A 14,686-nucleotide genomic window follows, 5' to 3' on the forward strand; every position below is an offset into this window, starting at 1 on the left:
GGGCGTGGCTACTCCCACTTCCCTGCAGTATCCGTAGCAACTGCATCAACGTGCGTATGACGCACTCGGTGGCGGCAGCGGAGCCCCGCCCCCTCCCCTTGAAAGGAATATCGAAGCGTGAGGAGGGAGCTTAGTCACCAGGCGCCTCCCGCTCCTTCTAGTGACGTCATGACTCCTTGTTAGTCTGATTGGTTCGTCAAAAGCGCAGGGAGTCGCTGATTGGTCAGATCGGGCTGTGGCTTTGACGTCGCACGTATCGCGATATTTGCCGGCGCTGTTTCTTTTTCTTTACTCCTCCTTTGACAGCGAGATCTTTCGAGATCTTCCAGAGCTCCATTCATCTCCCCGTGGTGGAGCGTAGCGCGGCCAGTCTCCGCATCCCCGAGCTGTGCGCTGCCAGAGTGTCGGGCTGCAGTCATGTCGGTGGTAGGAATCGATCTGGGCTTTCAGAGCTGTTACGTAGCGGTTGCCCGAGCTGGTGGGATCGAGACTGTGGCGAATGAATACAGCGACCGCAGCACCCCGTGAGTATAGCCGGCGCGCCATGCTGCCTGTCACCCGCCGGGCGGCACATGTCCCGCAGTGCGGTCAGCCGGGGATCCATCCAGCCCCTGTGCAGGGATCTCCTCTGTGATCTGGTGATCCGGCTTCTGGTGTAGATGTAGCGCCCAGTCCTGCCCGGTGTAGGGGCTCATTCACACCAGTGTAAGGCGGGATCCGGCCCTGTAAATACGTCTGTGCGGTTCCCCCTGCGTATACTCGCCATCCATAGATAAAACTACAGTATTGAGGTCCGCAAATGGCACAGAAATAAGAGGTGGCGGGTTATATCCTACACGGCCGGAATACCCAGCGAGACCACCGTAATGTGAGCGGACTATTGTAATCAGTGGGATATTACACCTGTTAGAGAATGAGGTATAAATACATGGCGGGTATATACTTATAGGGATGAGCCAACCTACAGGACGGGTAACGGTGGTACCTCCTGCCAACCTGCATAATAGTACAGGACGGGTAACGGTGTGGTACCTCCTGCCAGCCTGCACAATAGTACAGGACGGGTAACGGTGTGGTACCTCCTGCCAGCCTGCACAATAGTACGGGACGGCTAACGGTGTGGTACCCCCTGCCAGCCTGCACAATAGTACGGGACGGCTAACGGTGTGGTACCCCCTGCCAGCCTGCACAATAGTACGGGACGGCTAACGGTGGTACCCCCTGCCAGCCTGCACAATAGTACAGGACGGCTAACGGTGTGGTACCCCCTGCCAGCCTGCACAATAGTACGGGACGGCTAACGGTGGTACCATTATACAGATGGCAGGGGGTATCACCGTTACCCATTCTGTGGGCTGGTACTATTATACAGATGGTAACAGTGGTACCTCCTGCCATCTGCATAATAGTACGAGCCTACAGTATGGGTAATGGTGGTACCCCTATACCATTTGTATAATAGTACCAGTCAACATGATAGTTCACAGTGGTTAGCCCCTGTCATCTGTATAAAAGTAGCAGCCTGCAGGATGGGTAACGGCAGTACCTCCTGCCATCTGTATAATAGTACCAGCCAGCAGGATGGGTAACAGTGGTACCCCTATTCCAACTGTATAATAGTACCAGCCTACAGGATGGTTAACGGTGGTACCCCTATACCCATCCTGTGGGCTGGTACTATTATACAAATGGTAACAGTGGTACCTCCTGCCATCTGTATAATAGTACCAGCCTACTGAATGGGTAATAGTGGTACCCCTATGCCATCTGCAGTAGTACCAACTTACAGGATGGGTTAAAGTGGTATCCATATGCCATCTTTATAATAATACCAGTCTTCAGAATTGGTCAGAGTGGTACCCTTGTGCTATCTGCAGTATTACTAGCCCACCGCTTGGGTAACGGTGGTAGCCCCTGCCATCTGTATAATATTACCAGTCCACAGGATGGTTGAGAATTCTACTCCCTGCCTTTTGTATAATGGTTTCACCGGCCTACTGCATGTGTAACAGTGGTAAGGGTAAAGGTAAAGTTCCCTGGTGCAAGGCACCAAGTCATGAACGACTCTTAGGGTGGCATCACGTCGTGACATTTTCTTGGCAGACTGTTTTTGTGGGGTGGTTTGCTATTGCCTTCCCCAGTCGTTTTTACCCCCCAGCAAGCTGGGTACTCATTCTGCCGATCTTGGAAGGATGGAAGGCTGAGTCAACCTTGAGCCGCCTACCTGAACCATGTAACAGTGGTAGCCCTTACCATCCGTATAATAGTGCCAGCCTGTAGCATGGGTGAGAATGCTAATCCCTGCTGTCTGTATAAGACCAACAGCCGACAGCATTGTAGCAGTGGTAGCCCCTGCCATCTGTATAATAGTACCAGCCTACAGGATGGGTAACAGTGGTACCACCTGCCATCTGTATAATGGTACCGGCCTACAGAATGGGGCATGTACTGTAGCAGTAGTATACCTCCCTCTGTATAACATTAGTACAGGATGGATCATGAGGCGGTGATGCCCCCACTAGCAGTAGTATCCCTCCCTCTGTATAAGATTAGTACAGGATGGATCATTAGGCAGTGATGCCCCCAATAGCAGTAGTATCCCTCCCTCTGTATAACATTAGTACAGGATGGATCATAAGGCGGTGATGCCCCCACTAGCAGTAGTATCCCTCCCTCTATAACATTAGTACAGGATGGATCATGGGGTAGTGATGCCCCACTAGCAGTAGTATCCCTCCCTCTGTATCACATTAGTACAGGATGGATCATGAGTCAGTGATGCCCCCAATAGCAGTAGTATCCCTCCCTCTGTATAATATTAGTACAGGATGGATCATGAGGTAGTGATGCCCCCACTAGCAGTAGTATCCCTCCCTCTGTATCACATTAGTACAGGATGGATCATGAGTCAGTGATGCCCCCAATAGCAGTAGTATCCCTCCCTCTGTATAATATTAGTACAGGATGGATCATGAGGTAGTGATGCCCCCACTAGCAGTAGTATCCCTCCCTCTGTATAATATTAGTACAGGATGGATCATGAGGCGGTGATGCCCCCACTAGCAGTAGTATCCCTCCCTCTGTATGGCATTAGTACAGGATGGATCATGAGGCGGTGATGCCCCCACTAGCAGAGTAGTATCCCTCTCTCTATAAGGCCTCATGTCCACGGGCAAAAGAAGAATTAAAATCCGCAGCGGATTTTAACTCTTCTCCCGCGCGCGGATCCGCATCCCATAGGGATGCATTGACCACCCGCGGGTAGATAAATACCCGTGGATGGTCAATAAAAGTGATTTAAAAAATGGAGCATGAAAAAATCTGGACCGTGCTCCATTTTCGTGCGGGTCTCCCGCGGGCTTCTATGGAAGCCGTCTGGATCCGCGGGAGACCAAAATCGGAATTTACTCACCTGCTCCGGATCTTCCCTTCGCCGCGGCTTCATCTTCTCTCCGTCGCGGCCGGATCTTTTTTCTTCGGGCCGGCGCATGCGTGCGGCACGCAACCGACGTGCCCTGCGCATCCGCCGAGCCGAAGAAGGAAGATCCGGCCGCGACGGAGAGAAGATGAAGCCGCGGCGAAGGGAAGATCCGGAGCGGGCGAGAGGTGAGTTAATTCTTATTTTTATGCCTCATGTCCGCGGGGCAGGAGGGACCCGCTACGGATTCTACATGGAGAATTCGTAGCGGGCCTGATTTTCCCCGTGGACATGAGGCGTAACTGTAGATGAAGCATGTGATCTGTTGACTTATAGTACCCCTATACAGGACGACTGTGGAATACGTAAGCACCTGACAGCTGCCCCAATGATTAGTGCTTTCACATGGGAGTAATGATCTTTTGGAGATCGCTTCTAGTCACACGCCTAAACTCAGTAAATATGTCGACAGTGACTTGGCTTTCAGCTCAACTAAAAACCAAGCAACTCCAATAAGTGATTCTGCCCACTTGGCCTGTCTGGTCCCGTGGCTACTCAGGACAGCGACGTCCATAATCGCTGTTCTGAGAAAGTACTCGAGCTTCGTTCACAGGGCAGGTTTCACCAGGCTACAGCAGCCAATGACAGAGCTCAGCGATCATCAGCATGGGCGTCCCCTTCTCATCATTGCAGTGAGGTGGAGATTGAATGGAGTAGCAGTTGTGTATATGTAGTCAGTAGGACAAGGAATGCTGCAGTGGTTGCACATGCAATCTCCTTACTGCATGGGGTGCAGCTAACCTGCAGTGAGGAGGAAGAGGGGGTGGGGGGCATAGGATCTCCATTCCTTGTATAAGTTGGGGTCTCAGCAGTAAGACTTCCCTCAATCAGACTTTTAGTCCCTCTCTATGGGACAAGTGATAAAAGCCAATTTTGGGAATACCCCTTTAAACCTTTGCAATGCAATTTTTGATTCAGGGTTTCCTAGGGGGCTTTCTCTTTCTGCCATTATACAATGGTGCCATCTGCTGGCTAGAGCCAGTGCTGTGGTATGGGACATGCTGGAGAGGCCCCCAGCAACAGAGCGGCAAGTAATATACAGTAAGAATACCCTGCCGGACGTCATTGGATCTGTAAAGGCTTCAGTCAGAATGTCTTTAGATTTCAGACAGTGGATTAGAAAGGGTTAAACTTTACCCAGTGGACAATTTCAGCTGTCACAAAGATTAATTCTCATTAACATTACACTTCAAGGTGCCCGCACACATCACTGTCATTTCTGAAAACTTTTAACTGGACAGTGACGCATATCAAAAGTTTTCGTTAGTGGGGTCCTGGTGCTGAAACCCCTACTGATGGCTAGAACAAGGTCACAGAAGCACTCGTCTGAGTGCTGCCTCTGCTCGTTAGCCGGAGACGGGCTCATAGACATCCTATTGGTAGTTGGGTGAGGGATCAGTAGGTCTCTTGGCACACAGGCCCCCGCTGTCTTAAAACTTTTGACGTTGCAAAAGTTCTTAAAAATGACAGTTCTACTTTAAAGGGATAGAGCGAGAAGGAGAAGAAAAATATTAATGGCCGGGCATGTGATCAAATAATAAAGACCACATACTCTCCCCTCTTTGGTCCCCTGGGACTCGGCTGATTGGCTCCCATGGCCACTGGAATTCAGGGAAAGTAGTCGAAAAGCGCTGGGCACTCAACACGTACTTGTAAAGATGGAGCTAAAGTAATGGAATTCAGGTGAATCCGTTTCTGAGAGGCCAGTTCAAAGGTGACAACCGAAATGGCTGTACTGTCTGCTGGCAGTTCAGCAAAAATGACAACTGCAGACATTTGGCCATGAGAAAGTATCCGGCACACTGGAAGTTGCCCTACTGTCTATCTTGCCAGGGCCGATTTGATACTAGCAAGAGGAATATTCTAAGACTCTTCCTCCAGGCCATGAGGATAGTGATCCCTAGGTTTTGGAGATCACAGGACCCCCAACATGATTGAATTAGGTAACGGCAATGGGTGAAACTGGCCGTATGAAGGAGCTGAGGGCTAGAGATGACAACCAAAATATGTCTTCTTATGCTACTTGGCAGGCATAGTTAACATTTCGTAAGTCTGCTGGGTTTGATCATTGGCTGGCAAATGGGATTTTACCTTGGCATTGGCTGGTAGAGGGTTGATTGGCTGGTACAGGCTTGAGGCACTTTCTTTCTCTTTTCTGCTGTCGTCTTCTTCTTTCCCCCCTTTTTTTTTTTACTTTTTTGCCTCTTCTCTGATTCCTCTTTCCCCCTATCCCAATCTCTTCAGGAGGGTGTCCCCCTGGGGTTATACCTTATAGGTAGAATGTTTTTTTTTACAGTCTTACGAGCAATGATTTTGAAACTGATCTTTCTCTCATTGCCTGTACTATACAAGTCTCTAATAAAAAGTATCTTGCATGATACTCCTTTGTTGCCCATCGCAACCAATCACAGAGCAGCTTTCATTTCCTTTAATGCTGAGGTAAAATGAAAGCTGCTCTGTGGTTGTTATGGACAACAGACAGATTTCTTTTAGACCGCTTCCATAAGATTGTGGTGCCAGGCTAATTTTTCCATGGGCCGCCCTAAATTAGAAAATGCCTATGTGTCTGAAATAAACACGGAACATTGGTAGTGAACCGCTGCAGCGCCCGTCGGCACTTGTATACAGGTAAGCTATCAGGTGTGGTCTCCAGGGTATACATTGTCTGCAGGCATAAAAATCCTCATTGTCTCGTTGGGTGTGGCCAGCGCTCGTTCAATCCTTTTATGCGGCGAATGTGAACGAGCCAATGTGTCTGCTGTATAAACAGAATGCCCACCGAATGGTGACGTCACTCACTTGTTCAAACAAGAATCGTCTCATCTAGAAGGACCCAAGCTGAGAAAATACCAGGAGTTGGTGGATAAAATATTGGGCCTCCTGCGCACGGGCGGGTCAGACCCTGCATGAGGGAGTCCCACAGCTGAGTTCGACCCGGTGCCAGGCTGCTTACCTGTGCGGCGTCTTCTCCTGTGCTATCAATATGCTGGGTGGCACGTGCAGTATAGGGGACACGCGCCGTTGCTATGGCGATGATATTGCCTCCTGTTTTGCGAAGTGGTGGCCGGCACATGCGAAGTTTAGAGGACGCCATGCCGTGCTGATGCGGCTCCTGCGGCCATTCCACAATGATTGCAGAATGGCCGCGGCACGGAAGGCTTCCATTGACTTCAATAGAAGCCAGCTGTACCTATCCCGCGGTAAATCGCAGCATGCTCGTAGGCAGGAGATCGCGTTTTTCCATAGCATGCTATAAGCTGGATTTGCTGTGGATTTCGCAATGCAAATCTGCCGGTGGACAGGAGGCCTTAGGCTGGGTTCACACGGGGCGTATTCCCGTCGGAAATCTCGCGGTTTGGCCGCAGCAAAAACCGCGAGATTTCCGACGGGAGAACCGCCGCGGTTTAAGCCGCGGCGGCTTTGAAGCAGCCCGGCCGCTTGCTTTTCCGTTGCGGCCGGCGCTCCCATAGAGGAGAGAGCGGCCGCGACGTAAATAAACAAAAAAAGAAAGTAAACAGACATGCTGCTTCTGTTGAAACCGTGGCTGCGGCCGTCCCGTGTGGACGAGATTCCACATGGCTGGCTAATCCAGAGATTAGCGGCCGCGGGCGAATCTGCTGCGGCAAAACCGCAGCAAATCCGCCCTGTGTGAATCCAGCCTTACTGTCAGTCAGTACCAAAGTAATTTTTTTGCCATCGGTTGTTGATCAGCTGATGCCAGCGCAGCGCCGTTCAGACGGCGGTGCTTGGTCAGTATTTTGCATCGGTATCTGTAAGACCAGGACTGGAAGCTACAGAGAAACAGGATAATGGGAAGATTTGCATCTCTTCCATACGTATGCAAAATACTGACTAAATACCGCTGTCTGACCGGCCTATGGCCTCATACACACGGTAGGTGAATCCTACCCTGACCGCGGCGGGTGACCCTGTGTGTGCAGGTGGCAGCGTCCACGTGAACCTCTCTTCTTCTGGCTTCTCTGTACTGCAGATGGTCCGCACGGCTCGCCGTCAGACATGCGCAGTACACATGTAAAAAAAACAACTCCTACTTTTCCCGCGGAATCTGCGGCCCATCCGTCATGTTAATTGTGAACGGGCCGCGGGTCGGACGGCTTACATTGACTTCAATGGAAGCTGTCTGTGTGGAAACTGGAGAAAAATGGAGCACGCTGCGATTTTCTTTTTTTCTTCTTCCATCTGTGAGCATAAACCGCAATTGGTTTCCGCTCGTGTGCATGAAGAATCTTCTTTTTTTTTTTTTTTTTTTTTTTTTAATCGCTGCAGAGCCCGTAGGCGGTCGTCAGCCCTGGATTCTGAAGCAAAAATCCGCCCATGTGTATTGGGCCTAGCTGTTGTGGTCGTTGGGGTGAGGCCCGTGTACATGACGCCTCATACGCTGCGCAGGGTCACGTGCTGCGGTCTTATGTGTAATTCCATGTCATTTGTCGCTGCGGAGCCTTTTGAGGAAAAATAACTTTTATATGCAGCCCCAAAAGTGACCCGGTGGCATCAGTACAGCAGGGGGGTACAGGCTGCCGCCCTGCCCTGTGCAAGGTACTGCTAATAAGGGCAGGCTCACACCAGCGGAATGTTATTGCGTATTACACGCACTTAATACGCGTGAATGGAGGCATTGAAAGTACGATTGTCATTGCTGCAGTCACACTAGTGGTTTTCTTAATTGCGTATAATATGTGCGTTAAATAAACGCAGCATGTTCTATTTTACTGCGTATTACGCACAATAGAGCCCTGTTCTCTGACTGTGTAATAAACTCTGTACCTACACAATTGCATATCATGTGTGCGGCGTTTATACGCAACATCGCTGAGCGGGAAATTAAAAAAAAAAATGAAATGAGGAAGATTGCGCATGGCAGTGTGCTTGAGAAACGCTATCATACGTGGTCAAACATCACAGCGGTACGCCGGCTCACACAGCATTGTGTCATATACACCGTGTTTTATCACATGCCCGGTTCACACGCCCGTTGGGTGGTCTATTTGGAGCCTCGGGTACAAAATGGTGTAACATGCTGCTGATTCATCGAGGAATGTGCTGGGTGGCATAATAGAAATGTGATGGACCCCATTATAATTAGTGGGGTCTGTCGAGCACCGCTTCATGCTATCATGGCTGGCACTTAATTTTACTGTTCTCATGACAGAACATGTGTGAACATGGCCTCACCGAGCCTCCAGAGCTACTGTGGAGGCCGTGAGCAGCATCGACATGGGCTGGTCGGTGGGCTCTGCGGTCGCGTGAAAAATACGCAGCAATGTCCTATCTTGGTGCGCCATAGGAACCCATTGAAATCAATGGGTGTACATACCATACATACGAGGACATTGGCGTGGTCGCTGCGTATTTACACACAACAGCAATGTAATTTTGTGGTTCCTCCTTCACGTGCGCAAGAAGACTGACAATGGGCAGAAAACAACAAGACAACAGCATATCTTGCCCGTTAATACACTGTGTATTCACTGAGTCTAATGCCCTAAGGTTTTCATGCGATGCGGGAGAGAGTAAAAGCGCAGAATGAGGAAACCAATGATTTGCAGTGGTTTCCTTCACATTTGAGATGTTTCCACTCATGCGATGTTGATAGGAAATGTCACATTTTCTTTCCTATCTTTCTGCGCCTTGTGCGTTTTTTGTTTTTTTTAAAATCTCCCATGTTACCCTATGGAGCCTCCTTTTTATCTCATCGCAAAACGTGAAGTTGCAATTTTCATGCAATGCATTTTAACATTAGAAAGCCCTATTATCTTTCGTTCTCCAAGATTGCAAGTGGCAGCGTGTTTTGTTTTTTGTTTTTTTTTTAATTTTTGTGAGCAAAAGCAGTGATGATGCTCAAAAATCGTGAGGAAAAAAGATGCGATTTTCCTGGCAGCACAATCTTGATCGCCCATGTGAAACTAGCCCAACTGCTCAGGGGCATCTCTGTAAGATGTTGGGTTAGTGGTATTACCGCCCCACCACAGAGTTTCCCCGAGCAGGGGGAACAGGAGCGCCTCCGCTGTGATGGGATCGCGTCTCGGCCCCTTAGAGTCCCACCTATTTTGCTCCTCAGGCCGGCTTCACACGGCTATATTTGCACACGCAGACAATGGAAGCCGTTGAATTCTGTGGCTTCGGTCAGATTTCCGCATTTTTCGCGCACATTTCAGTCAATTGAACAATTTTTTTTTTCAGGATATTTGCGCACAAAAGATCCCCACAGAAGTCATAGGGGTGCGCACGCTATCTGCAATGAGATGTGTGAAACCTTGCGTAACTCCGCTGGAGACAATTGGCTGTTACAATTGGTGCGTCTTTGTTTGTCGTGCGTAAATGAACTTTTTGCCTTGCGGTTTCGACCAGTACAGTAAAATACGCCAGTGCGTGCGCGAAAAATCATCGTTTATTTTGCAAATATACACTTGTGATGGTGTAAGTCCAGCATTAAGGACCAAGTGATTTTCATCCCTGCATCACAAGAGGCAGAGCTCGCTGACGCAGCCGTACGAGGGCTCGTTTTTAGTGGGACGAGTTGTATTTTTTAATGGCAACACTCTAGGCAGATATATATGCTGCGTAACTTTTAGTAGTAGTGTGTTTTTGTTTTTTTTATGGAGTGGATGGAATAAAATGTGCAGAAATGTTGCCATTATTTTTTTGAAGTTGGCTTTTCCAGCATTTGGTAAAGATAACACGGTAATTACCTGGATTGGCACAATAAGGCAGGGTTCACATGAGTGTATCTAGCAGCGTGCGGGCTGTGAGATGTACACGTGCGGCAAGCATGCAGCAGGTACGCATTGACATTGCACATTGGCTTCATTGCCACCCATAGCCATCTATTATGGAATTAAGTACATTCACATGGATGGTTTTTTATTTTTTTTCACCACTAATTGTCTATTCGTATATTATTTGGCCTTTTTTTTTTCTTTTCACTTTACTCAACCAAGACTTTTTGCTGACCTTGTCATAGAGGAGGAGTCATGTACACGTTTCTTTGCTGTCCGGATGACATAATAGACTTTGACAGTTTAGAATTTGAAGAAACAAATATTTCATCTATTTTAAGGGAATCTGTGATCAACTACAAGCCGACTACGGTCAGCCTGAATAATTCATTAATGGCACTTCTCTGGTATTGCTGGCAGCTCGGGGCTTATCCAGTTCCGGAAATTAATTTCATTAGTGAAACATAAATGATTGACTTGGTAATACAGTTCCTGCAACTTCCCTGAGTTCGTTTATAGCAGGGATAACCTTTTATTATCACACAACTTCATTTAACCCCTTAGTGACCGTCAATACGCCTTTTGACGGCCTGTATCAGCGGTCTATGTATGAAGAGAGATTGCACGGCCATCTCGCTTCATAAACCGCGGGCGCCAGCTGTTTCTTACAGCTGACACCCAGCAGCAACCGCTCCGATCAGCTGCACTGCTTACCGGAGCTGTTAACACTTTAAATGCCGCTGTCAATTCTGACGGCGGCATTTAAATCCCCCCGAATGATGATTGGTGGTCCCGTACGGCCCCCCACAATGAGATCGCGGGGGGGGGGGCTGTCGTGCCAGTAGGGTAGCTTGATAGAATGCCTGCCCGATCTCAGTATGATGTAATGCTACGGCATCATACTGCAAGAGTGATCAAAGCAGCGGAAGACGTTGTCTCCTATGGGGACTAAAAAAAAAATAATTTTTTTAATAATTGGTAATATAGTTATCCAAGAAAAAATACAATAAAAAACGATCAAAAAGTCAATATGTATGCCAAAATGGCATCAATGCAAACTACAGGATATCCTGCAAAGAAAAAAAAAAAGCTATTGCGCGAAAGTATTACAGCAAAAAAAAAAAAAGCTATTAGTTTGGTATCGTAGAATAGAATAAAGTTATGTCATTTTTGTTGCAGTTTGTGTGCCGTAGAAGCAAGACGCACTGAAAGATGGCGGAATTCACCCCCCCCCCCCCCCCCATTGCTCTCCACTTAGAATTTTTTAAAAGTTTTTCAGTACATTATATGGTACATTAAATAGTTCCGTTGCAAAATACAACTCGTACCGCAAAAAACGAGCCCTCAGACAGCAATGTCAATGGTAGGAGTTACGATTTTTTTAAAAAGGGGGATGAAAAAAGACGAAAATGGGGGGGGGGGGGGGGAAACGTACATTAGTATGCAGTCATGTGCAGTACAATCTCTCCACCATTTGAGGCAGTACACAGGGTCACGACCGACTTCACAGCTGTAAAATTCTGCGAAACCCCAGCAGCTCTTACGGCTGTGTGAGTCCGGCCTTAGTGGTAAGTGTGCAGCCCGGGTGCAAATACCTTTAGGCCAGTTACAGGTGAGTATGTTTGTTGGTTACTGCTGGCAGTGTAATTGTCAGTATTTGCCTCCATATTTGCTTTAATTGGTAAACACAAATTTGTATCTGCGCAAAAATAGGACCTGCTGCAAACTTCCAACATGTGCAAGAAAAAAACCCATGTGACCAACCCAGTAGATTCATCATCTCCTTAGTACTTTCCACAAGACACTGACCAAATAGAGTTAAAATCTACTGGTCTGAGATGGACCGTAGACCCCCTGAACGCTAGTATATATATTGGCCCATACGTTGTCCATGCTAATCCACGGTCCGCACGCGGCGCCGTTGTATACCGATGAGAACGTGTCCGGTGATACCTTGTCACAAGGACTGATGATCCATGTGGGGAAAATTCATGGTTCAAGGACAAGAATAGGGGTCTATTAATCATGTCTACGTGCTGTCTCTGCGTAGGTCGGACCACACATGGATTTGGAACACCCGAGATCGATGGGAACATTGAGCTCCAATTTTAACCCCCTCCATGCCGTGATCTATGTAGATCGCAGCATGTAAAGGGTTCACAGAGGGAGGGCGCTCCCTCTGTGACATTGTCGGACCCCCGTGATGAGCAGGATGCCAGATACTGCTTGTCATTGCCTATGGTTGCTATTACAAGCGATAAGGCATTGGGGTACAGAAGTCCTGCAATGCTTTATAATAGTGATCATAGCTGCTATGGTTCAAGTACCCTGCAGGGTTATAATAAGAAAAAATAAAACCTTTTAAAAATTGTTTCCTTTTTACACTATTTTTAAGTCTCATGCACTTTCACCCGATTTGTATAAATTTTTTTTTACAAAGTTAATACCGCATATTTGATATCACTTGTACAATATATTGAACACACTATTTATCATGCCTGGCAAAAAAAAGTTAAAAAAATTAAAAAGCTGAGGCAAAATGCTTATTTCCCTAATTTTGCCTCCCAAAAAATGCAATAAGTGATTTAAAAAAGTGTATGTACCCTAAAATGGTACCAATATAAACAGCTCTCACGATGATCCTGAACAAGGGGACCCCCACTATTAACTCCAAAATCCTTAATGGGGTGTATGGAACTAGTTTTTTCCAGACTGGACCCTAAATACTACTTAGATTGGCGCCTGGGATCTCTGACATGCATGGCTGCCATATCTTTCATGACTCCTACTCCTCGCTAGTAGAAATATGCGATGGATTCGAATGAAAGGCTAAGAGCTTCAGATTGGGAATGCCTCATACAACACATGGCTTGTAAACGGCCTCCTGACAAGTTGGAACAGTTTCTCCTTGTACAACTTAGCAAGCCTTTATCTCGGATGTTTTATCACGCAGGTTGCATGAACAAACCCCAATAGAGCCAAGACCGACAAATCCAGTTCTGACTCGCAGCATGACATCACTTGTGCGTGCCGTAGATCTTCCCGACGCGTCTCGCTGGAGTCTTGTACGTACAGCCCAATTATGTTACATCTAATCTACAGAACAATCTCTTAATTCTCATACAGCCGGTCCAACCTGGCCTCTTCTCGCAGTGTAGTATTAGGATCCGGAGCTGTATATTTGAGATGGAAGTAACTTTTGCTCTGTTTGGTTCCACAACATTGTAACACGGTCTGTCATTAACTTCAGGGTGCTTTCTGCATGATGCTGGGCTTGTTACAGTGTGTCAGATCTCTTCAATCCTGCTCTACTGTCAGCTGTGCGGACCTGGATACATTTTCATCGTGTGGATTTTTTTTTTTTAAGATTATATTATTCCCCCACCCCCTCTTTTTCTTCCACCAATCGTTGCAAAAACATGTGGTTTTGGTGATGCAGTTTACCACTTGTGAAGGCTGGGTGCACATGGGCAGTATTCTGCACTGAGAATACGTAGTAGTGGGCAGAACAACGCAAGTGAAGGGTTTTAATAAATTCCTATCACTTGTTGTGGAATAGATCTGTGTGACTCTTAGGCTTGCTTTGTATTTGTGACTTATTTAATTTGTCTCTTAAAATATTATGGCATATTTTATGCTAAACAGTTTGTTTTTTTTTGTTTTTTTTTTTAAACTGAAATTTTTGGTCCATAGTACAACCAGTAGAAAGAGGGAGATTGTGATCCTGCTGTAAAGCGCTCTGGTAGGACCACATCTGGGATACTGAGTTCAGTTCTGGAGCCCTCACCAACAGAAAGACACTGATAAAATGTCCATAGATGGGCTACAAATCTGATGGAAGGTCTGAAGAACAAAACTGGTCAGCAAATACTTGAAGAACTTAATGTATATAGCCTGGGAGAGAGAAGTGAGAGAGGGGGGGCGTGATCAAAACTTTTATATATGTTACAGATATAAATGAGGTTCAGGAAGGAATTGTATATATTAAAGGGGTTGTCCCGCGGCGAAATCAAAAAAAATTTTTTTTCTACATACCCCCACATTGTGCCACGTTAAAAAACAATCCCTTTGTTATTTAAAAAAAATAAATCGCTTACCTGCATCCCCATTCGGGCAGTTTCTTCTTTTAAAGATGGCCACCGGTCCTTTCCCATGGTGCACCGCGGTTTTCTCCCATGGTGCACCGCGGGTCTTCTCCCATGGTGCACCGTGGATGTCTTGCGTTCCACTGCCGATTACAGCCACCTAATTGGCTGATCAGCACCACGTGACGGAGGCGGAGCTGCCATGACGATGCGCAGACCAGCTCTCCGGCGCGAGCACACAGCAGAAGACCGGACTGCGCAAGCGCATCTAAAGAAGCCAGAAGATGCAGAAATTAGTCGGAGCCATGGAGACGAGGACGCCAGCACCGGAGGAGGTAAGTGTATAACTTCTGTATGGCTCATATTTAATGCACGATGTACATTAC

At 47.4% G+C, this 14,686-nt stretch overlaps 1 protein-coding gene across 1 annotated transcript in view; it reads left to right on the top strand.

Annotated features, from left to right (window-relative positions):
* Positions 1-293: 293 nt before the first annotated feature.
* The window catches only part of HSPA4 (heat shock protein family A (Hsp70) member 4), a 39,653-nt gene continuing 25,260 nt past the window's right edge, over positions 294-14,686 (top strand). Inside the window, exon 1 of the mRNA XM_066591224.1 lies at positions 294-524. Within this exon, the coding sequence (XP_066447321.1) occupies positions 418-524 (107 nt within the window). The 5' untranslated portion in view covers positions 294-417. The remainder of the gene's footprint in view (positions 525-14,686) is intronic.

Source organism: Eleutherodactylus coqui, chromosome 2 (assembly GCF_035609145.1).
Source record: "Eleutherodactylus coqui strain aEleCoq1 chromosome 2, aEleCoq1.hap1, whole genome shotgun sequence".
In the NCBI taxonomy this organism is placed as follows: Eukaryota; Metazoa; Chordata; class Amphibia; order Anura; family Eleutherodactylidae; genus Eleutherodactylus; species Eleutherodactylus coqui.